The 21731-nt window shown below is 54.3% G+C and overlaps 1 protein-coding gene across 1 annotated transcript; it reads left to right on the top strand.

Annotated features, from left to right (window-relative positions):
- Positions 1–14656: 14656 nt before the first annotated feature.
- Positions 14657–15742, top strand: CMKLR1 (chemerin chemokine-like receptor 1). Its single transcript, XM_054392839.1, has one exon. The coding sequence runs from the start codon at positions 14657–14659 to the stop codon at positions 15740–15742; it is 1086 nt and encodes a 361-aa protein (XP_054248814.1).
- The last annotated feature ends 5989 nt before the right edge of the window (positions 15743–21731 follow it).

Here is a 21731-nt window from a genome sequence, read left to right as displayed (position 1 = left end):
TCTAAGTGGTGCCCAGTGCCAGGAGGAGGGGCAGTGACCACAGATTGGAGCACAGGAGGTTCCTCATAAGCAGGAGACCTCATTGCCCTCTACAGCTCCCTGGAAGGAGGTCAGAGCCAGGTGGGGGTTGGTCTCTTCTCCCAAGGAACAAGTGACAGGAGAAGAGGAGATGACCTCAAGTTGCACCAGGGGAGGTTTAGGTTGCATATGAAGAAAAATTTCTTCACTACTAAGCTATGTCAGCACCACCCCTCCATGGTGTTGAAACCCCTGCAGGGATGGAGGCTCCACTACTGCCCTGGGCAGCCTGGGGCAGGCCTTGACAACCCTCAGGTGGAAGAAATTGTTCCTAATGCCTCCCCTGGTGCAACTTGTGGCCATTTCCTCTTCTCCTGTCACTTGTTCCTTGGGAGAAGAGACCAACCCCCTCCTGTCTCCACCCTCCTTTCAGGGAGTTGTAGAGAACCAGAAGGTCTCCCCTCAGCCTCTTCTTCCCTAGGCTGAACAGCCTCAGCTGCTCCTCACCAGCCCTGTGTTCCAGACCCTTCACCAGCTTTGTTGCCCTGCTTTGGTCATGCTGCAGATCAAGTTATTTACAACCTGTTCCACAGCCCCTGCTTTGCAAAGAGTCTTTTTGGAGTTGCCAGGAGGTGAGACAGGGCAGTGCAAGGTCTCTACCCCAGCCCATGGGTGTCCATCACTCTCCTGCGTGCTCCACTCATGTTTCTGAGCACATCTCCAGTACCTGCCAGTGTTCAGCAGAGCAAAGCTTTGGAAGGAAAGCGTTGCAGGATTAGTCAAACTAAGGTGGAGAAGGAGCCAGGAGAGCGATTTGGGGCTGAAACATCAAGTCTGTGTCCAAGCCTTGCACCCTTCCAGCAGTGCAGGGATGCTGTGGCTGGGCTGTCCCTGTCCTGCCCATCTGTCTGATGAGGAAGGCTGAGAGACCTGGAGCTGGCTAGCCTGGAGAAGAGCAGCCTGAGAGGGGCTCTTAGGAGTGTTTGTAAACATTTACAAGCTGGAGGGTGAGTGTCAAGAAGAAGAGGTCAAGCTCTTTACATGGGTGTCCTGTGACAGGAGCAGGGGCAATGGATACAAACTGGAACACAGGAAGTTCCACCTCGACATGAAGAGAAAAATCTCCACTGTGAGGGTGCTGGAGCCCTGGAGCAGGCTGCTCAGAGAGGTCCTGGAGTCTCCTTCTCTGGAGTCTTTCAACACTCATCTGGATGCTTTCCTGTGTGACCTGCCCTGGGTGATCCTGCTTTGGCTGAGGGGTTGGACTGGATGATCTTCAGAGGTCCCTTCCAACCATTCTATGATCCCAGCAGTGGGATGTGGTGGGACAGGGTGGTTCCAGCAGCACCATTCCCACCAGCCCTGCGACCAGAGTTGTCCCAGAGCAGATGTGGCTGTGTGAAGCCCAGCTGGGTTGCTGTGCCCCATTGCTATTTATAAGCCCCAAGTTGCACAAGGTTGGGGTTTTTTGTGTCCTGGTTGTATCAGCTCAGCAGAAGAGGGACAGCAAGAGGTCTCTCTGACATCCTGTACGTGGGCTTTTTATTTGCACAGCCAGGTTTCATTTCCACCTAGATGGAGAGGCAGGAATGGGCTACAGAGGTCATTACCTCAGTGGGGTGTGCAGCCAAGAGCTGCTGGGATGAGCTCCCTGCATCTCGCCCGTGGGAAAGGCAGGGCAGCTGGTATCCATGGGGATAAACCCCACTGTGAAGTGGGGCTGGGAGCCCTGTGCTGTGACCTCACAGCTGGCAGGGACAGGAGAGTGGTGGTTTAGTGGTCAGCTGTCAGTGCTGGGCTAACAGTTGGACTTGATGCTCTTAGAGGCCTCTTTCCACCAACATGGTTGGCAGGGACTTCAAAGATCATCTAATTCCAATCCCCTGCCGTGGGCAGGAACACCTTCCACTAGATCAGCCTCCTCCAGCCTGGTCTTAAACACTTCCAGGGATGAGGTATCCACAACTTCTCTGAGCAACCCATTCCAGTGTCTCACCACCCTCATACTGAACAACTTTTCCTGTGTGATTTTATTTTTTTTTCCCCATGGCTCTGCCCAGGGTGAGAGAAAGTGCTGCCAAATGATGGAGAAAGCTCCTCCAGAGAGGGAAAAGCTTCCTTTGTGCAATTTCTTCCACATTAAGTGTGACATCTGCTTTAGGATGACTCAGGCAGGCTCCCATTGCCCACACAGGAGATGAGAGCTTGGGGCTGTTGAGCCTGGAGAAGAGCAGCCCCAGAGGGGATCTGATCAGTGTTCAGCAAGAGCTAAAGGACCTGTGGGGGGCAAGAGGCTGGGGCCAGACTCCTGACAGTGGTGCCCAGGGACAGGACAAGGGGCAATGGGCACAAACTGGAACCCAGGAGGTTCCATCTGAACAGGAGGAGAAACTTCTTTGGTGTGAGGGTGCTGGAGCCCTGGAGCAGGCTGCCCAGAGAGGTTGTGGAGTCTCCTTCTCTGGAGAGCTTCCAAACCCACCTGGGCATTGTGATCCTGGGCAAGCTGCTGTGGGTGCCCCTGCTTGAGGAAGGGGTTGGACTGGATGATCTCCAGAGGTTCCTTCCAACCCCTACCACTCTGTGATTGTGTGAGAGCAGGATGAGCACCCCTCTAGGCTGGGTCAGACCTGCTGGGCTCAGTTCTTTCACTCTGGCTCTGCTTGGAGCTCTTGGTGGGGTTATAACAAGCTTAAGCCATAACTCAACCTGTTCCTGATAGAATCAAATTGAGAGCTCGAATTGCTTTGCTCAGGGTGGGTGGCACTCAGGGTGCCTGCCAGGGACTGTATGCAGTCAGGTGGGTGGCACTCAGGATGGGTGCCAAAGGCTCCACTGCCAGCCCTGTTCCCAAAGGATGCTCCTGCAATTCTGTTCTGTTAAGTTCATTGCTGAGCAGGGGAGAGGCAAAGGGAAATAAATGAAATTGTGACTTAAACCATGCTGCACCCTGCACCCACCCTGGGTTTCTTGGATTCTTTGACAGCTTTTATTTCACTTGGGGTTTGGACTGGGTGACCTTTCAGGGTCCCTTCCAACAGTGTATTCTATGATTCTTCATCTGCAAAGATGATCAGGGGGCTGAAGCATCTCTGCTCTGAAGACAGGCTGAGTGAGTTGGGGCTGTTCAGCCTGGGGAAGGGAGGCTCCAGGGACACCTCAGAGCAGCATTTCAGTATCTTAAGGGGACCTGCAGGAAGGCTGGGAGGGACTGTTTAGAAGGACCTCTGGGCACAGGGCAAGGGGCAATGGTTTGACACTAGAGCAGGGCAGGCTTAGGTTGGACATCAGGAGGAAGTTCTTCACAATGAGGGTGGTGAAATACTTGGACAGGCTGCCCAGGGAGGTGGTTGAGGCCCCATCCCTGGAAACACTCAAGGTCAAGCTTGGTGGGGCCCTGAGCATGCTGCTCTGGTTGGAAATGTCCCTGCTGAGTGCAGGGGAGTTGGACAAGCTGACCTTTGTGGGCTCCTTCAATAGATGCATTTATCACTCCCCAGCAGCACTGCCCCTGGGAACAGGCTGTTTGTCCTGCTGTAGCTCACTGCTGTCCACAGTGGTTTGCTGAGCAGGCAATGCTGAGCTCCTCAGAGGGAAACCCCAAACCACAGCGCAGGGCAAACCCTCAGGATGTGACATTTTAGCCTGCAGCAGCCTGGTTTTCACTGCCACCTCATGCTAGGCACAGGAACAAGTGTGTGAGCAGGGTCCTGTGTCCTGCTGTGCCCTGGGGAAGTGGCAGGTGCCTGGGAAAGGACTGGGTGGTGAGGAGATGGACTAATCCTGCCCAGGCACATGGCTCAGCTCCTACCTCATTGCTGGGGAGTCTGCAAAGCTCAGCCTTGCTGGGGAGAAGCTGAACCAGTGCTGGGTCTTGGTTCAGTACCTTTCAGCGCTGTTGGGCTCATCAGTCCTCACATCACTGTGGTCAGCTCTTGGCAAAGCCTTGTGGAAGGGCTGAGCACCCACTGTGCCCTGGGGTGGTTCTTAGGAGCCCCCACCTGCCACCATGCTGCCTGGGCTGAGCATCTTCTGAGGCCTCATCCAGGAGCTGCTCTGCAGCTGCACTGTTTGACTCTGAGGACAGCCAAGCAGGTAAATCTTACCTTGTGGTTATTTTTTTCCCCCTGAGCTGGCTTGAACTGCAGGATGCTTGCTGGGCTGGCTTTATAATCAAGGGTAATTAATTCATTAACCTTATTGTATGAACATCATTTCTGTGAGGGAGGTGGGGAACTGGCTGGTGCCAAACCCAGCGCTGGTGCTGGTGTGTCCTGGACAGATGAATCCTTCCCTTTCTCCAGGCTGTGTCCTGGATAGCTGAATCCTGCCCCTTCTCTGGGTTGTGTCCTGAAAGGATCCTTCCTGCCCCATCCCCAGGCTGTGTCCTGGATGGCTGAATCCTGCCCCTTCTCCAGGCTGCATCTTGCCAGCAGGAGGGCAAACTGGGGTCCCAAACCCTTCCCAGGCTCTTATCCCAGCTGTGTCCCACATCAGAGGTGGGGCTGAGGAGCACAGGGGCTGTGTGGGGAGGGAAGGGATTTTCTTGGTGCCACATCAAGCAGAGGGTTATCCAAACCTCCTGCTCTGCATGGGTGGGGGCTGTGCTGCTCAGCACTCCCAAACTGGGCGCTGCCCTGGAAAACCTTCCAGTCTCCTCTCATTTTGGGGGTCTGGGGACCAGGCTTCTTCTGAACCCCATCCCTGTATCCAGCCTTGTCCATCCCTCCAGTCTGGGGAACCCAGTGCCTCCTACAGCCCCTCAGTACCCACTGCTGTGTTAACCGGGCTGGGGGGGTGTGGGGTGTGCGATGGAGCTGCTTCTACAGACTCCCCCCATGGGCTGGGGAGCCCGGACTGGGGATGCTGACTGAAACCAGCCACTGCATCCTGGTGCTAATGAAAGCCATGGGGAAAGCAGTCCCTGAGCCGCAGCAGCAGCAGCGTTTGGGAGCCAGATTTGAGGAAGGGAAGTGAGTCAACGTCTTGGAAGGAGTTGGGGGCGGTTAGGTTGGGGGGGGAGGTGAGGGGGGGAGTAGCAAAGGACAGCAAGCGGTGACCCGGGGTGGGGACAACACAGCGGGGTGGCTGGCAGCCACCTTTTTGGGTTCCTCAAGTGGAGCCCACATCGTTTCGGAGCCCTCTGGTCTTCGTTAGCCCTCGTTAGGGCGGTGTGATTCTGGCTGGGGGGTGGGACGGGACAGGAAAAGAGGCCCCTTGGGAAGCAGTTTGTTGCTTCCTCACGCCGGGTCTCAGCAGGATCCGGGCCAAGGTTCCCAGCTCCCGGCGTCACACCCTCTCCCAGCTGTTGCTGGTGGAGCATCGTGCTGCCAAGAAAACCTCGCTGATGGATGTGGCCGCGGCTCCTTCCCCCTCCCCTCGCCCTTAAAACCAGCAGCCTTCAGCCCGTGGCACCCCGGGGACTGCCTGGGGATGCGAGTCCTGCAGAGCCTTCGGTGTCGGGGCTGGGCTGAGCGGCTCCTCTTCCTCGCTGGGCACCTGGGGGGTGAGCCTGGCAGGCCAACCTGATCCTCCTTGGCACGGACGAGCGTGGCACTGCCTGAGGTATTTGGAAAGGTCTCTGGAAGGCTTGAGGAAGGGGCTGCTGGGTGCACTGGGGCGTGCTGCTGGGTGCACTGGGGCGTGCTGCTGGGGGAGAGAGCACGAGGGGTTGTGCTGGCAGAGCGATGGGGCAGGGCCAGGTGGTGTGACCCACCCCAATCAGGACGGTGTTTCTCATGGGCTTTTATTGCTTTGGAGAGTTAGTTCCATTTGCTGCTGCCACGGGGGCTCCATTTCACCTGGGCATGTCAGGGTGTGAAGGGTTTGTGCCCCACTGGGGGCCTGCCACTCACCACTGATGTCTCAAGCGTGGCACAGGCTGCCTTGCTGCTGGCACCCAGCCCCCCAGGGAGCTGCTGCCCCATCCTGAGGGTCCCCCAAGCCCCTGGGAGCAGGATGCCAAGTGTGCAGGTCACGAGCCCTTGGGATTGGCACATCCCTGCCCACTGCAGATGTCTGGGCTTTTGCGTTGTATCTTCTCCTTTCTCCGAGCTCGCCCCCTGATCCGGGCGCATCAGCAAGTTTCATCCTGATTCAGCTGCAGGAGATGATGTTGCAACACCATGTTGTGCAAAGCTGGGTATCATCCCAAGCTCCAGTTCCCACAGGAGCTGAAAAAGAGGAACTTGGCCAGTGCAGTGGGGTTGATGTCCCCACCTGCATGACCGTGGTGGTGGCCACAAGCTCCCCAGAGGCATCGCTCCTTGCTGGGCATCACCTGCTGTCCCAGTAAGGGTTTCCCATTGTGGTGCTGCTGGCTCTGAGGATGTTGGGGTGAAGCCAAGAGCCAGGAGACACATGGATAGGGGAGGGGACTCTACACAAGGGCTTGTGGTTATAGGATTGAGGGGCAATGGCTTTGAGCTGGAGGAGGGGAGATTTAGACTGAAGATTAGGAAGTAATTCTTTCCTGTGAGGGTGATGAGACACTGGAACAGGTTGCCCAGGGAGGTTGTGGCTGTCCCTTCCCTGGAAGTGTTCAAAACCAGGCTGGATGGGGCCTTGAGCAACCTGGTCTAGTGAAGTTGTCCCTGCCCATGGCAGGGGGTTGGAACTAAATGATCTTGAAGGTCCCTTCCAACCCAAACCATTCTATGGTTCTATACTGGTGATGGGGGAGCAGGTGGAGGCTCTATCCCAAGCTCTGGTTGAACACAGTGCTCTGGTGCAGGGTGTTGGATTTTGGTCCAGCCACTCCATGTGCCTGTGTTTTTGAGGTGTGTGTGTCTCTGGATGGGCTTCCCTGGCTTGGGGTGGAGGTTTGTGGCCATCCAGGCTCAGTCCATGCTTGATTCATGGGTGCAACATGCACATCCCAGACAATTGTCACCTACTCACCAGAGATGAGTCTAGGCAGGCTCTTGGCTGCTGCCCTTCTGCTTGGGGTCCCAGTGCGTACCAGGACAGTCTGATTCATTACTGGGAACTCGCTGCATGGGACCCAGCTGCATGAACAGCTGGGAACAGGCAGGACCTTGCCAGTGCACTGGAAGAGGGGGACATGCTCCATGTCTGTCATGGACCACCTGGACACAGGAAAGAAGTTTCTCCTCCTGGTCAGATGGAACCTCCTGGGTTCCAGTTTGTGCCTGTTGCCCCTTGTCCTGTCACTGGACACCACTGGACAAGAAGCTGGCTCCATCTTCTTGCCCCCAACTCTTTAGCTGTTGCTCAGCACTGAGCAGATCCCTCCTCCGCCTGCTCTTCTCCAGGCTAATCAGCCCCAGGGCTCTCAGCCTCTCCTTCTCCCAGAGATGCTCCAGGCCCCTCAGCATCTTTATAGCCTCTGCTGGACTCTCTCCAGCAGTTCCCTCTCTTTCTTGAACTGAGGAGCCTAGAACTGAACCCAGGTGGCTCCTCACCAAGGCAGAGTCAGAGGGGCAGGAGAATCTTCCTTGACCTGCTGACCACACTCTTCTTCCCGCCTCTCAGGAGACCGTTTGCCTTCTTGGCCACAAAGAGCTCATGGTGAACTTTGTCCCAAATCCAAACAATCTCTTTCCTCTTCCCATCTCCACTCCAAACCTGGCAGCCTCAATGAGGTTTGGAGCTTGACATGGTGGAGGATGGGGGGGGGGGGGGTGAGGGTGACCTACGGGGTCCCAACGCGCAGCTGCGCGTTGGGACCCCGTAGGTCACCCTCACCCCCTCCATCCCAACCCCCCTTTATTTTTTCCTAATTTCCCATAAAACCTCCCAACCAGCAACCCGAGGAGCTTTGCACCTGGGTAAGAATTTGGGAAGGGAGTGGGAGGAGGGGGGAAGTCCTCCCAGCATGGCAGTGTCACCTCGGTGTGGGGACAAGGAGAACAGGGGAGGCTTTTCTTTGCCACCCTGATCAGCATGCAGCTGGGAACGCCGCCCGCAGCTGCGAGCTGGGAGGATGCTCCTGTGAATCCAGGGTTGACTTTTTTCACTTGGAGGAGGGGCTGGCTGGGGAGTGGAGGGGGGGATGAGCTCTGCCAGCTCTGACTGTCCCCCATCCTTGGTCACATCCGTCCCTCTGACGGGGGTTTCCTTCCTCTTTATGCCCTGAAAAATCAGTGAGAGCAGGTGGCAGGCGAGCTGCTGCTTTTCGCCCCTCCAATAGTGTCCCTGAGGCTTTGTCCCCTCCCCAAGCACCCATGATAAAGCCTTGACCATGATAAGGGATGTTTTCACTGGGCTGAGGCAGGCCCTGGAGCTCTAAAAGGGAGGAAAATCCTTTGGGATCACAGCATTTCATGCCCTGTCCCAACCTACTCGGTGAGGAGGATGCTCAGTAAAAGAGACTTTTAGTGGCCTTTTTATTGCCATCAAGGTGCCCTGGTGACAACCTATAGATACTAAAGAATGCAGAGAGGAGAAGAAGTAGAGAGAAGAGGAGATAAAAGAAGTTTTATTATCTCAGAAGAGGCTCCAGTCCTTTTAAGCTGCAGAGAAACCCAAACTGCTCTTTGTGAGGAATGTCTTTGCTGGTGTAGCTACAAACATCCAAGATTTCCCTCTTTAGTACTTGAACTTCACAGGAACTTGAAGGCTGAGGACCAAAGGGCTGACCTCTTCTGAACAGGGTGGCTTGGAGCACCGTGCCAGGGGAGTTCAGATTCCTTTGCCTTGCTTCTGAGAACCTTGACCTGTGTTTGGAGGTTAAACAGCAGTTCCTGGCTGGGCTGGGACAGGCTCTTCATCGAGGTGATCCCATGCTGTGGCCAGGGGCAGGTCGTGGAGACCCATCCCACCCTAACATGTCCTGTCCCGTACAGCCTGGCTGGCTCTGCCCAGATAAACACTGACTCATGATGTTATTCTGTCCCACCCTGGGCACAGCTGCCTTTTTTCAAGCTGCCTTTTCCAGCTCTTCGGGTTTTACTCCCTGTTCACACAGGCAGGGGACGAAGCCTTAAGCAGGGAGGAGCTGGGGGCTGCCAGATCTCCACCAGGAGTTGGGATCCCAGCAGAGCAAGGGCTGCTTTGTGGAAGTGAAGCAGGGATGTGTCCACGTGCCACAGATGCAGGTAGGAATCAAGCTTCTCTACCATCCTTGATGCCTCAGTTTCCCCTGTAGGGACTGGTTTTGCCCCCTCCCTCTGCTTTAGGGGTCTCCTGCTGCTGGTGACAGCAGGCAGGCAGGAGCTGGAATGCTCAGTGTCAGGCTGGTTGGGGCTGCTCAGCATGCTCCCATGACATCCTGCATCCCTCTCCCCTCCACAGTCCCTTGCTGGGAGCTGGACAGAGGGAGCAGGGATCAGTGACAGGGCTTGGACTGTGCCTCAGGAGCAGCTTTCAGGCAGAGCAGGGCTCAGGGCTTTGCAGCAGCATGGTCTAAGGTCCTTTTTTTTGATGGTCATGTGGCTGGTGGCTAAGTTAATGGAAGGGCTGGGGCTCCATCCCTGGGCATCCTTGTGGGGACCAGGATGCTCCACAGCATCTCTCCCTGCAGCAGCTGTTGCCATGCCAATCACTGGATAAAATAAGGGGGAACTGGAGCCGGATCCCAGAGCTGCTCCCCCATTCCTTGCATTTTCTTGCATGGGACTGGGAGGTGCTGGTGCACGGCTGGATGCTGGATCCCGGTGAGGATGTCCCTCCTGTGTCACCCTGGGCAGGAAAAATGTGGGTGCTGTGGTTGGGCTTAGAGGCAGCTGGTACCAGGATTGTGAGCCAGGATTGTGCTCTCAAGGCCAAGAGGGCAAATAGTCTTCTGGGGTGCATGAAGAAGAGTGTAGTCAGCAGGTCAAGGGATGTCCTCCTCCCCTCTATTCTGGCATAGTGAGGCCATTGCTGGTGTATTGAGTCCCACTCTGGTGTCCCCAGTTCAAGAGAGACAGGGAGAGAGTTCAGCAGAGACTCCAAAGGTGCTGAGGGGCCTGGAGCATCTCTGTGAGGAGGAAAGGCTGAGAGCCCTGGGGCTGGTGAGCCTGGGGAAGAGCAGCCCCAGAGGGGATCTGAGCAATGCTCAGCAAGAGCTAAAGGACCTCTGGGGGGTGAGAGGCTGGGGCCAGGCTCTTGTCAGTGGTGCCCAGGGACAGGACAAGGAGCAATGGGAATAAACTGGAACCCAGGAGGTTCCATCTGAACAGGAGGAGAAACTTCTTTGTTGTGAGGCTGCTGGAGCCCTGGAGCAGGCTGCCCAGAGAGGTTGTGGAGTCTCCTTCTCCGGAGACTTTCCCAACTGACCTGGATGTGTTCTTCTGCAACCTGCTGTGGGTGACCCTTGCCTGAGCAGGTGAGTTGGACTGGATGATCTCCAGAGGTCCCTTCCAACCCCCACCACGCTGAGATTCTGGGATTCTGACATCAAGCTGCTTCTCCCTTGCCAAAGCTTCTCAGATGAGGAGGGACCATGTGTGTGCCCCACATCTGCCTGCCCCACATCTGCCTGCCAGCCCAGCTCAGCGAGCAGCAGGGCTGTGCTGGGGCTGTGTGGGCAGCCTGGCCACACTCCTCCCACGCGTGCTGGAGGAAGTGGATTTGGCTTTGGGGTTCCTCTGGGACCCTGGAAACCTCTGCTGGGGGGTGGGAAATGCTTGAAGGAGGAAAATAAAGCAGAGCAGCTGCCTGGAGGTGGCTGTGGATGTGCAGGCTGGGGGACAGGCAGGGGTTATGCAGGAGGTCAGGCAAGGGGCAGGCAGGAAGGCAGGCAAGGGGCACAAGCATGAGGGCAGGCAGGACAGCAGAGAGGGGACAGGCAGAGGCAAGTAGAGCCCACCCTGGTCATCCTCCTGCTCCTCAGGGAGGTTTGTCTGTCCTGTCTCTGGGTGTCCCTTGCACACTTAGCACCTCATGGATGCTGAACGGGTGCTGTGGGGTGGGGCAAGGACCAACCCAAGGGCACTTCCAGTTTCCCTAGTGCTGGGAGGGTGATCCCAGCTGGTCCCAGCCCTGTTTCATAGCATCCTGAGGTTAAAACCAGGCTGCACATTGACAGCTCCGGCAGGATCTCGCGTGCTCAAAAGCCTCTTGCTGTTTTCATTTGATTATATTGAATTTTATCTGCTTCCCTCCCCCCTCACCCCCAACCTGTATCAGTACCTCCAGTAAAACCACTGCCTGGAGGCAGAGGGAGAGCTGGCAGCCTGCCTGTCTCTACAAACCGCTGATGCAGGCAGCTGAGAGCTCAGGCAACATCCTGTGCCCAGCTGGTACCCGCTGCAGGGTGCTGAGCATCCCCTGCCCTCCCGGGGCACAGCCACATTCCCAGCCGGTTTCCCCATAGCCTCGGTCACATCCGTCCTCCACCCGTCTGGGTTGGCCGCGGGAAGAGTTTTCGCCCAGAAAAGCTGGATTTGAACATTTTCTGCTGTTCTCTCTGTTTCCTGCTGCCTTCCCAAGAACAACATCCCTGACCTCATCCTCCCCCCGTGCGCGCCGGGACGCTGCCGATGTGCGAGCCGCCCGTCGGGAATCCCAGCCCCGGCTCCCGCGGGCCGGACTCAGCCTTGCCTGGGTACCAGCACAAATCCAGCTGTGTGACTACGGAGCTGTGACATTCAAAAAAAAAAAAAAAAAAAAAAATAGACTATTTTGGGTAGATCCTGTGCTCTTTTTTTCTGTTGTTGTTGTTGAGGTGGGAGGACAGAGATGAATAGAGTGGAGAGCAAAGTGGGTTTGGCTCCGGTTTTGAATGTTTTCAGCCCTGAGAGCAGCGTTGAATCAGGCTTTGTTTTGGGTTTGTTTTTTTTTTTTTTTTATGTGGCTCTTTTTTTTTTTCTTTTTTTCTTTTCCCAGGCTTTGAGGGTTTTTTTTGCTGTGAAAAATGAGGTTTCATGTAGCCGCCCCCTCAGGCTCTCCATTTTTGGGAATGCAGGTGGGAATTTGCTGGATGATTTTTTCCAGTGGGTCTAGGCTCTGGATTTGGTTCCCATCCCGATCTCAGCATGCCAGGGGAGGTTTAGGTTGGGTATTAGAAGACACTTCTTCACTCAAAGGATTCTCAAAGACTGGAACAGGCTGCCCAGGGAGGTGGCTGAATCCCTGGAGGGGATCCTGAATTCCTCTCTGAATCCCTGGAGGGGTTTCAAAGAGGCAGAGATGTGGTGCTGAGGGACATGGTTTAGCACCAGGCTTGGCTGAGTTAGAGAATGAGTGGAGTGGATGATCTTGAAAGGCTTTTCCAAACTGAATGATTCTGTGATTCTGAGATGAGATGCAATAGGATGCAGCAGGGTGGGATGGGATGTGATGAGGTGGGATAGCATGGACATGGAGCTCTGGGCTCCCTTACCTTTCTGCTTTGACAAGGTGATGAGATGAAGACCACTGGTCTGTGAAGGCAGCAGTCAGGACAGCTCATTACCCAGGGCCGTTAGCAACCAGTTCTGCTGATCCTGTTACTTCCACCCATCATCAGCTTTCATTCATCCTTTTGATGACCAGGGTGTCACTGGGCCAGAGCCTCCTTCCAGCTCAAACCTTCTTTATTCTGGCTGCTTAACATCTCCTGGAGCTTGTCATGGAGGTGGGGAGGTGATGTGGCTGTGATTTAACACACACATACACACCCACCCTCCACCCCCCACCCCAGCTGGGGACTCTGCAGTGTTGGGAGCAGCAGCAATGGCAGGAAGGAACAGGAGGAAAAGCCCAGGGAGAAACAATAGAGCTACAGCACAAACACCCAAGGGATTTTAAAGCAGGGCTGGTGGGGAGGGTGATGCTTGTTGGGGGTGGGCCTTGGAGCTGAAATACTCTGAAAACAGGAGGATCCAACCTGGATGGGCAGAGCCATGTCTATCCTGCAAGGACAAAGTTGGGTATGATGCCCTGTGGTGGGGCTCATACAGGTCTCACCTCTCTTGCCATGCTCACTTGGGCTTTGCTGATCTGTTTTGGTGGCTTTTGGCTTCCACCCCCCTGTTAAGGTGTTGTACCCAAGGTTGGGTGCAGTCCCCTGTGGTGGGGTTCATTACAGATCCCAAAAGCTGCTGGGATCATGGCAGGACCCCAACTTCACCAGATCCCTGGTGGGAAGGGATGTTCCCAGGCCAGCAGAGGGTTAAATCCCAGCATGGCTGGATCTCTGTTTCCTCCCTTAGCTCCACATCCGAGGGTGAAGAGCCTTTGTTTGATCTTGGCTTCAGCATCACAGCTCCAGTCCTAGACCTGTGTGGAGGAAGCTGCCTTCAAGCTGTGGGACATTGAACCACCACTTCTGGACCCCATCCCATCAAGCATCCAGCTGGGAGCACAGCCACCACACCAGAGAGGAGAGGTGAGAGGCTGTGATGCCAGCTTCAGCAGGAGCCTGGCACCAGTGGAGCATGGGGGGAGCTGCATGCCAGGGTTTCAGTCCAATCTTCTGGGTGCTCAAAGGGGAAAAGGAGAAGAGCTACGGTGCTTTGGAGATTGGAAGGTCTCAAAACTGAAGGTGAAAGGTCTGGAGAACAGGGCTGGTGAGGAGCAGCTGAGGGAACTGGAGTTGTTCAGCCTGGAGAAAAGGAGGCTGAGAGGAGACCTTCTGGCTGTCTACAACTCCCTGAAAGGATGCTGGAGGCAGGGTGGGGAGCAATCTCTTCTCCCAAGGAACAAGTGATAGGACAAGAGGAAACAGCCTCAAATTGCCCCAGAGGAGGCTTGGGTTGGACATAAGGAACAATTTCTTCTCTAAAAGGTTTGCCAAGCCCTGGACCAAGCTACCCAGAGCAGTGGTGGATTCTCCATCCCTGCAGGGGTTTCAAAGCCATGGAGATGTTGTGCTGAGGGCCATGGTTTAGTGTTGACCTGGCAATGATGGGTTAATGGTTGGACTTGATGATCTTAAAGGGTCTCTTCCAACCTAAATGATTCCATGATCCCCTCCTTTTCATCCTGGAACTAGGTGAGTAATAGACATTTTTTGCAGGATGAGGCTACAGCCACATCCTGGTGGAGACAAGGGACTGAATCACATCCTGTGGCTCAGGCTGCTACTGTCTCTCAGTCAGGAGGTGGAAACCTGGTGAGGAGCTGCAGGACCATCTTCTTCCCACGGGATCCTCTCTACCTGTGTGCTCCATCCCTTCTCTCCACAGTCCCTTGTGCCCATGTGCTGGTGTGGGGTCTGGAGCACAGCCCTGTGAGGAGGGGTTGAGGGAACTGGGGTTGTTTAGCCTGGAGAAGAGGAGGCTCAGGGGAGACCTTATTGCTGTCTACAACTACCTCAAGGGTGGTTGTAGCCAGGTGGGGCTCTTCTCCCAGGCAACCAGCAACAGAACAAGAGGACACAGTCTCAAGCTGCACAGGGGGAAGTTTAGGCTTGATCTTAGAAAGAAGTTCTTCCCAGAAAGAGAGATTGCCCATTGGGATGGGCTGCGCAGGGAGGTGGTGGGGCCAGCATCCCTGGAGGTGTTTAAGGAAAGCCTGGAGGAGGCTCTTAGTGCCATGGTCTGGTTGATTAGTTAGGCTTGGGTGATCGGTTGGACTTGAAGATCTTGGAGGCCTCTTCCAACCTGGCTGATTGACTCTGTGACTCTGTGGCTCTGTGATTGTAGACCCAGATCTCTCCAGCAGGCGGTGCTGGCTGTGGTTAACACTGTGTGTTTCCTCAACAGAAAGGCACAAAGGACCATCAGCAGCTGGAGAGCCTGGGGCTGCCCAGGCTGTGTCTTGCTGCCAGGTCATGGCGCTTTCCAACCTGTCCAATTACTTGGATGAGGTCGATAACTACAGCGACTACACAGATTACACCTACGAGGAGACCAGCAGCATGTGGGCAGACCCAGCCCACGACCCCAGTGACATGGCAAGGATCCTCTCCGTGGTCATCTACAGCGTGTCCTGCGTGTTGGGCATCCTGGGGAACGGCCTGGTCATCGCCATCATAACCCTGAAGATGAAGAAGTCAGTCAACGCCGTCTGGTTCCTCAACCTGGCCGTGGCCGACTTCCTCTTCAACATCTTCCTGCCCTTCAACATCGCTTACACGGCCATGAGCTACCACTGGGTCTTTGGGACGGTCATGTGCAAGCTGAACTCCTTCCTCCTCATCCTCAACATGTACACCAGCGTCCTCCTGCTCACCACCATCAGCCTGGATCGCTACGTGTCGGTGGTGTTTCCCGTCTGGGCTCAGAACCACCGCTGCCCCAGCCTGGCTTACCTGGTGTGCCTGGGGGTCTGGATCGTGGGCGTCGTCATGAGCTGCCCCTCCCTGATCTTCCGGGACACGGCCCAGGCCCACAGCTCCGTCATCTGTTTCAGCAACTTCTCCCTCTCCAGGAATGCTTCCTACCGAGCCCTGGCGCTGGTGAGGCACCGGACGGTGAACATCACCAGGTTCCTGGCCGGCTACGTCCTGCCCATTACCGTCATCACCTTCTGCTACGTCGCCATCGCCTTCAACTTGCGCCGCAACCGCCTGGCCAAGTCCAAAAAGCCCTTCAAGATCATCGTCACCATTATAGTCACCTTCTTCCTTTGCTGGAGTCCCTACCATCTGCTGAACCTCCTGGAAACGGAGCCTGACATGATCCCACGCTTCGTGTTCGAGATCTTCATCCCCATCACCACGGCGCTCGCTGCCTCCAACAGCTGCATGAACCCCGTCCTCTACGTCTTCATGGGCCAGGACTTCAAGAAGTTTAAGGTCACCATCCTCTCCAGACTGGTGAATGCCCTCAGTGAGGAGACAGGCCACTCCAGCATCGTTCACAGGAGCTTCTCCAAGATGTCTTCCATGACTGAGAAGGAGACAACGGTCCTCTAAATTCAACCTGGGTGCCTGCAGGAGGGACCACAGTCCTCTGGCGTTGCCCATGCCCACTGCTATGATGGTGACCACTGTTGTGGTGGCCCCTGGTGTGGGACGACCATGTCCTACAGCATATTCATTGACTGCTCTTCTTGCCTGGGGGCTGGCAGGCATTGGACACCACTGCACTGTGCATGTGGAGAAGATACAACCAACCTGAATTGTCCTTTGTGGCTGCAAAGATGGTTGCACCAAACTGTTATTGCTGTCTACAACTACCTGAAGGGTAGTTGTAGCCAGGTGGGGGTTGGTCTCTTCTCCCAGGCAAACAGCAACAGAGGACACAGTCTCAAGCTGCACAGGGGGAAGTTTAGGCTTGATCTTAGAAAGAAGTTCTTCCCAGAAAGAGAGATCACCCATTGGGATGGGCTGCCCAGGGAGGTGGTGGGGGACAGCATCCCTGGAGGTGTTTAAGAAAAGCCTGGGGGAGGCTCTTAGTGCCATGGTCTAGTTGATTAGATAGGGTTGGGTGATCAGTTGGACTTGATGATCTTGGAGGTCTCTTCCAACCTGGCTGATTCTGTGATTCTGTTTCAGAAGACATTTCAGGGCATTCCTGTCTAACCTGTGTTAGCAAGGACCTTTTTGTCATTGCCAGAGACAGGCTGGAAGATGAGTCTGGGAAAGCACCTCCACAGCAAGCTCTTGAGATAGGTGGCCTGGTGGGCACCTACCACGTGTGATGCCTGCTGTGGCCTAACTGGTGACATTCTCTTCCTATGACCTATGTATGGTTGTAGCTACTCATGTTAAAGTCCTAAAGTATATTGGTACTAGAGGAACGTTCTGGACTGTGTTGTGAGCGCTTTGTACCCTTCAGAAGAGAGGTTTGGGGGTCTGAATATCCCAACCTTGGTGAACCAGGAATTCTTGGGTATCTTCCCAGTGAAGAAGACCCAGAGATACAGGGCCACCTGCCAGGTTGGGGATTAGGCTCCTACACAAGGTCACTGACATGGCAAACTGGGTGAAAATAAGAGGGGAAGGTTCATCTGAGGTGCCTTTGAACAAAGCCTTCTTTGATGGACACGTTCCACACGGTACATTTTGCACTGTGCTTGGAGCCACCAGTCCCAGCAGCTCCTTGCAAAGCACCTGGGTGGCACTGGGGAGCAGGTCCATAGGCTGTGGTTCTTGGGGAGGACCTTGGGGAGGTCCCCTCCTGGCTCCAGGTGGACCTGGGGACTGTCTCCACTGAAGGCTGCTCCCTGGTGTCATCAGCTGATCCTGTGGGAAGGTTTTGTCTCTTCCCAACCAAGCAGCAAGTCCATTGCTGGTAGGAGACTGCTGCCACCACACACAAATCTCTGTGGTGAAGGATGGGCTGAGCCACCCTCTCTGTCCAATTTCATGCACAGTTAACCTGGGAGATCCTTCACCATTTGGGCTTCTTGACTAAGACACTGGTGTCACCCTTATTTATGTGCTGCTTCCTCCATGTCACCCACAGCCTCTCACTCCCAGGAAAGCAAGGAATGGCCAAGTCCTCTCCACGTGCCAGCAGCCACTGGTGCTTTTTGGGGTCAGGATTTGGAGCAGCTGAAGAACTGGGGCAGGAAGCAGTGGGAGAGCCTGGTCTCACTTTTCTCTGACGTGGGGTGGGGCTGGGGACATGTGGGATGGGGAGAATTGAGCAGCCCATGTCCTTGGGGCACACAGCACCATGCCATGGGCATTGGAACAGGCTGCCCAGGGAGGTGATGGAGCCACCATCCATGGAGGTGTTCAAAACCCCATGTAGTCATGGCACTTTGGGCCATAGTTTAATGGCCATGGTGGTGTTGGCTCAATGGTTGGACTCCATCTTAGAGGTCTCTTCCAGCTGAAGCAGTTCTATGGCTCTGTGGTTGCCTCTCAATCTGGTGCTGCAGTGCTCCCAGGGCTGTGCTGGTGTGAGGATGCTCCTCACTCATTTTCATGGCTGCCTTTTGCAAGCCCATCTGTTCTTCCAGCAAACAGCTTTCCCCCTCCTCCCCCCCCCCAAAAAAAAAAAAACAAACCCAGGGAGAACTTGGTACATAACCTTGGGTTAGAGCCTTCTGGTGACAGCTTGGGAAAGCTAATATTGGAGCTCTTCTTTGTAGCTGTTTCTGTTGAATAAAGAACCTGGTTTACATGCAGAGGCCCCTGGTACGTGCTCAGGCTCGTGGTTGTGTGGAGCAGGAGACATCCTAGGACTTTTCAGTGAGCAGTCCCATCCTAAGGTGTATTCCTGAGCCTTGGCATTGAATTTGGGACTGAAGGAAAGCAGCAGGGAGCAGAGAGGCACAGGGATGTAGGGCTGGGGCTTTATGGCCAGCAGCTGGGATGCTTGGAGCATGGTGTTCCAAGCCTCTTCTACAGGAAGCTTCCAAAGATGCTTCCATTTCCCTGGAGGTGTTCAAGGCCAGGCTGGACAAGGCCTTGAGCAACCTGCTCTAGGGGAAGTTGTCCCTTTAAAGGTCATCTAGTCCAAACCCCCTGCTGGGAAGTGTCCCTGCCCATATCAGGGAGGTTGGAACTAGATGATCTTGAAGGTCCCTTCCAACCCAAACTGTTCTAGGATTCCATGATTGTATATTCCCTGTGGCTTTCCTTCTTCAACTTCCCACTGGGAACAAGGTGCCTGGAGATGTGGTAGATGCTCCATCCCTGGAACCATTCCTGGTAAGGTCATTTGTGGCTCTAGTTGAAGATCATAGAATCACAGAATGGCTTCAGTTGGAAGGCACCTTAAAGATCATGGAGTTCCAAGCTCCCTGCCATGGGCAGGGACACCTCCCAGCAGGGGGTTTGGACTACATGACCTTTAAAGGTCTCTTCCAACCCAAATCAGTCCGTGATTCAGCTGGAGCAGGTTGCTCAGGGCACCAAACCTCCTGTCCTGGAACTGTTCCAGGGATGGAGCATCTACCACCTCCTTGGGCAGCCTGTTCCCAGTGGGAAGCTGAAGGGGGAAACCCACAGGATTTCATCCTTGGAGAAGCCAAATGGCTTTTCTTTCTTTTCTTGGGAGGGGGGGATGGGGAGGAGAATCCATGCAAAAAATCATCTGGAGAGCAGCATTTCTCTTGTGCTGAGCCTGGCAGTGGGAGCTGGGGAGCACCCCCACCTTCCTGCCTTGTTAATCTGTGCACCCAGCTGCTGCCAGCCTCTGGCCCCAGGTCTGTGTCATCCTGACCTGTTCCCTGTCAGATCCCATCTGGAAAAAGCTCTGTGATGTTGATTTGGAAATGACTATTAATGCCAGCACAGAGCTGGGGCTCTGTATCTCACCCAGCCCAGGCTTGTTCCCCATCCCTTCCTGTACCCCACAGAACCCATGCTGGGGCTGGTTTGGGAAGGGGCTTGGTTCTTCAACACCAGTAGGCTGCCAGTGCTCTGCTCCACACCCCAGCATCCAGTCAGACACCTCAGGATGAGCAGCATCCTCTTGTTCCATCTCCTTCTGATCCCCTCCATATCCCAGCAGGGTTTGGGATAAGGATGGGAAAGAGCCTGATCCCCTCCCTATGACACTGTCCCCCAGCCCAGGACCCCTATCCCTAGCCTAGTGCTTCTCTGTGCCCCCTCCTCACTGCTGCCTTCAGCTTGCAGGGACCTAAAAACTTGAGGCTGGGCCTCATTTCACATCAGATTAGTCAGGAATAAACCCAAATCATTTCTGTGCAGCACATTTACTGTCCTTAATGGCTCTTCTTTTTCAATTAGCTGAATTAAAATTGCATTTTCCTTCCCCAAATAAATCACCTCCTTTATTTGGAAATGGAGTTAAGGAGAAAAAAAATTAAAATAAATTAGAAAAAAAAAAGAAAAAGAAGTGGTTTGCCCTTTCCCTTTCCTCAGTGCTAGTGGAGCTGTGTTTAAATTATCTCCTTGGTGTTCAGGCAGGTTGTCAGCTGTAAATTTTATGGAAAATAGTGAAGCTGATTTAAAAAGATGCTACTTTTGTCAGGGAGGAATGGTGCTGCTGCTCAGATTTATGACTTGCATCTTCCCTGTGTTACAGAGCTTCTGAGAAGGTGCTGCTGAGGTAGGTTCTCCTTTGAACTGCAGTGTGGGCTTGAGGTGGGATTTAAGTTGGGAGGAAGGGGACAACCTTCCTTCTGACCTGCCCTGAGGCCTCAGCATTATTTGCATGGCTGGAGCCCAGAACTCACTGGATTCACCCCTAAGGGGCATCCCCTGCCTTGGCTGGGGAGGGGATTCCCAGCCTGAGCTTCTCTTCAGCACCATCTCCTTCAGTATCATCTCCTCCAGCATCATCTCCTTTGGCATCATCTCCTTCAGTATCATCTTCTTTGGCATCATCTCCTTTAGTATCATTTCCTCCAGCATCATCTTCTTCAGTATCATCTCTTCCAGCATCGTCTTCTTGGCATCATCTCCTTTAGTATCATCTCCTTCAGTATCATCTCCTCCAGCATCATCTTCTTCAGTATCATCTCCTCCAGCATCATCTTCTTTGGCATCATCTCCTCCAGCAACATCTTTTTGGCATCATGTCCTTTAGTATCATCTCCTCCAGCATCATCTTCTTTGGTGTCATCTCCTTCAGTATCACCTTCTTCAGTTTCATCTCCTTCAGGACCATATCCTCCATTACAATCTTCTTTGCTATCACCTTGTTCAGCATCATCTTCTCCAGCATCAACTCTTTTATTGCATCTTCTCCATCACATGGACCAACTGGTCTGCTGGGCACAAACCCCACACAGAACTGGGTGAAACCCAGGGAGTTTTGGTGCAGGTATGGTTGCTATGGCAACCACTGAGCAACCCATCCAGCCTGGAAGGGAGGATGCTGAGCATGCTGCAGCCTCCACCAGCACACAACCTGCAAGGTAGGAAAACACTCCCAGGGATGAGACATGGCAGGAAAAAAAAAAAAAAAAGAGAGATTATTTTTTTTAATGCAGGAAGCTGGGGCTGGGTGGATAAAGATCAGCCTCCTCCCCAGGAGCTGGTTTTATGATGGGAAAAGGGTTGATTGACTTCTTTCTTCAGGGGCCAGATCAAGGTACTATTGTTTGTCAGTCCCATGAGGTTGAAAGGGAAAAAAATAAAGCAGCTCAGGATTTAATAAATAAATAAAGCTGTGTGCAGGACACACTTCTGGGGTGGTTCTGATTCCAGTGCTCCACTTCATTCCAAAATTAAACCCAAAAGTGATTGCAGTGACATAAAGGCATTAAGCTTCTGTGATCCTTAAATCCATAGAGGGCAAAAAAAGCAAACGATAAGCTGACCTGGACAAGCTGGAGAGGTAGAGAACCTCAGGAGGTTTTACAAGGCCAAGTGCAAGGTCCTGCACCTGGGTCAGGACAACCAGGCTGAGGATGAAGGTCTGGAGAGCCAGACATGAACCAGCCCTGTGCGGTCCCAGCCCAGAGCCAGCGGTGCCCTGCGATCATCCCCAGCAGTGTGGGCAGCAGGGGGAGCAGGCTGAGAAAGTTTGAGCTGTTCAGCATGGAGAAGGCTCCAGGGACACCTTCTGGTGGCTTTTTCAAGCTTAAAAGGACCAAGCAGAAAGCTGGGGACAGGCTTTTGAGCAGGGCCTGTTGTGATAGGGCAAGGGGTGGTGGTGTGGAAATAAGAGGGGGAGATGGAGACTGGAGAGAAGGAAGAAAAGTTTGATACTGAAAGTGGTGAGAGCCTGGCTCAGGTTGCCCAGAGAGGTGGGAGATGCCCCATCCCTGGAATCATTGCAGGTCAGGTGGTTTGGAGCTCTGGCCAACCTGCTCTAGTTGCAGATGTCCCTGCTGACTGCAGGGGGTTGGACTGGAGGAACTTTAGAGGTCCCTTCCCACCCAAACCCCTCTTATTCTTCACATCACATTGATGTGACTCTAACAAAGGGGGTAGAGGAGCCATCCACCACCTCCCACAGCTTGGAGGACATCCAGCCCTTGGCGTGTGATGGGCGAGGGGTGCTTGGACAGCCCCACAAAGACACGGGAAGGCA

Source organism: Indicator indicator, chromosome 26 (assembly GCF_027791375.1).
Source record: "Indicator indicator isolate 239-I01 chromosome 26, UM_Iind_1.1, whole genome shotgun sequence".
NCBI lineage: Eukaryota > Metazoa > Chordata > Aves > Piciformes > Indicatoridae > Indicator > Indicator indicator.
Note: the sequence above shows the minus strand (reverse complement) of the source record. Positions and strands in the feature narration are given on the sequence as shown.

What these genes read in the sequence shown, in the direction of transcription:
- CMKLR1 (XM_054392839.1), top strand. Translation starts at nt 14,657, where the DNA reads ATGGCGCTTTCCAACCTGTCCAATTACTTGGATGAGGTCGATAACTAC.